Genomic DNA, 1,033 nt, shown 5'->3' on the forward strand with positions numbered 1-1,033 from the left:
GCAGAGGGCAGCAGCGGAGGGCGCCGGCCGCCACCCTGGTGCATTCGTGTCGGAGGCTGTAGTAGTCGTACTCCTCGCCGTCGCGCATCAAGCCGAGGTCGAGCGAGAGGGCGCCGGCCTTGGTCAGGCTCGACCAGGCGCTCTCGGTGGCGCACCAGCCGCGGTCAACGTACTTGGCCACGTTGGTGCCCTCTGCCTGGTCCTCCGTCTCGTGGCCGTCCGGGAAGGAGGTCAGCCGCAGCACGGTTGTCTGCGGGTGGGAGTAGAGCGTGCCGAGGCAGCCCAGCCCCTGCTTGAAGAGCGCGTTCTGCTCCTCGGTGCGCATGATGCCGTTGGTGGGGTCGGGGTGCTGGTGCAGCGAACCAAAGTCCCAAAAGACGCCTAGCCGCGAGTAGTGGCCGAGGCTGAGCAGAGCCTTGAGCGCCCTTGCGACGCGGGCGAGGTTGGCTCCGCACGGGTCGGGGTGGTCCTTGGTCAGCCACGGGTAGGAGAGCGCGGCGACGGGGAATGACGGCGCGGCGCTCAATTCCCTGCTCCGGAAGTCAACATTCTCGTTGGTCGCCTCGATGAGGTCGGCGAGGGAGAGGAGGGCCTCGTCGGGCAGCGCCTGGCGGTGAGTGAGGACGCCGCCCGCCTCGGCGTGGCTGATGATCCACTGCGCGTCGAGGAGTGCGACGGCGCCGTTCGCGAGGACCGGCTCCAGGTCGCCGCCGCCGAACTCGCGCCAATTCTTCAGCTCCTCGTCGGTCAGACCCGGTTTTCTCGTGCCGGGACCCGGCTTGCTCGTGCCGCAGCCCATTGCAAATCTGGCACAACGCCTTGTTTGCGCGTTCCCTTCGTTTTTCTTTGTTTTTGCGGAAGCCTTCTCGAGGTTCTCGAGGTGGATATCCTTTGGCCGCGTTGGGTAGCGAGGATTGGTGTAACCCGAGCCACGGAGGCGTGTTTTCTGACGGCCGACCGTCAGTGCACGGAGTTGCCCCTTCTCCGACTGCCCCGGCTAGTTCACGGGTTTCGCGGGAGTGACCCCTGCGTC

The 1,033-nt window shown here is 66.6% G+C and overlaps 1 protein-coding gene across 1 annotated transcript; it reads right to left on the minus strand.

Annotated features, from left to right (window-relative positions):
* Window positions 1-34: 34 nt before the first annotated feature.
* EMIHUDRAFT_260542 (hypothetical protein) lies at window positions 35-799 on the minus strand (the record flags this gene model as incomplete). Its single annotated transcript, XM_005791476.1, has 1 exon — window positions 35-799. A coding segment is annotated over one exon (765 nt), but the record flags the coding sequence as incomplete, so codon positions are not given.
* Between the last annotated feature and the right edge of the window lie 234 nt (window positions 800-1,033).

Source organism: Emiliania huxleyi (assembly GCF_000372725.1).
Source record: "Emiliania huxleyi CCMP1516 unplaced genomic scaffold EMIHUscaffold_11248, whole genome shotgun sequence".
Taxonomy (NCBI): Eukaryota; Haptophyta; order Isochrysidales; family Noelaerhabdaceae; genus Emiliania; species Emiliania huxleyi.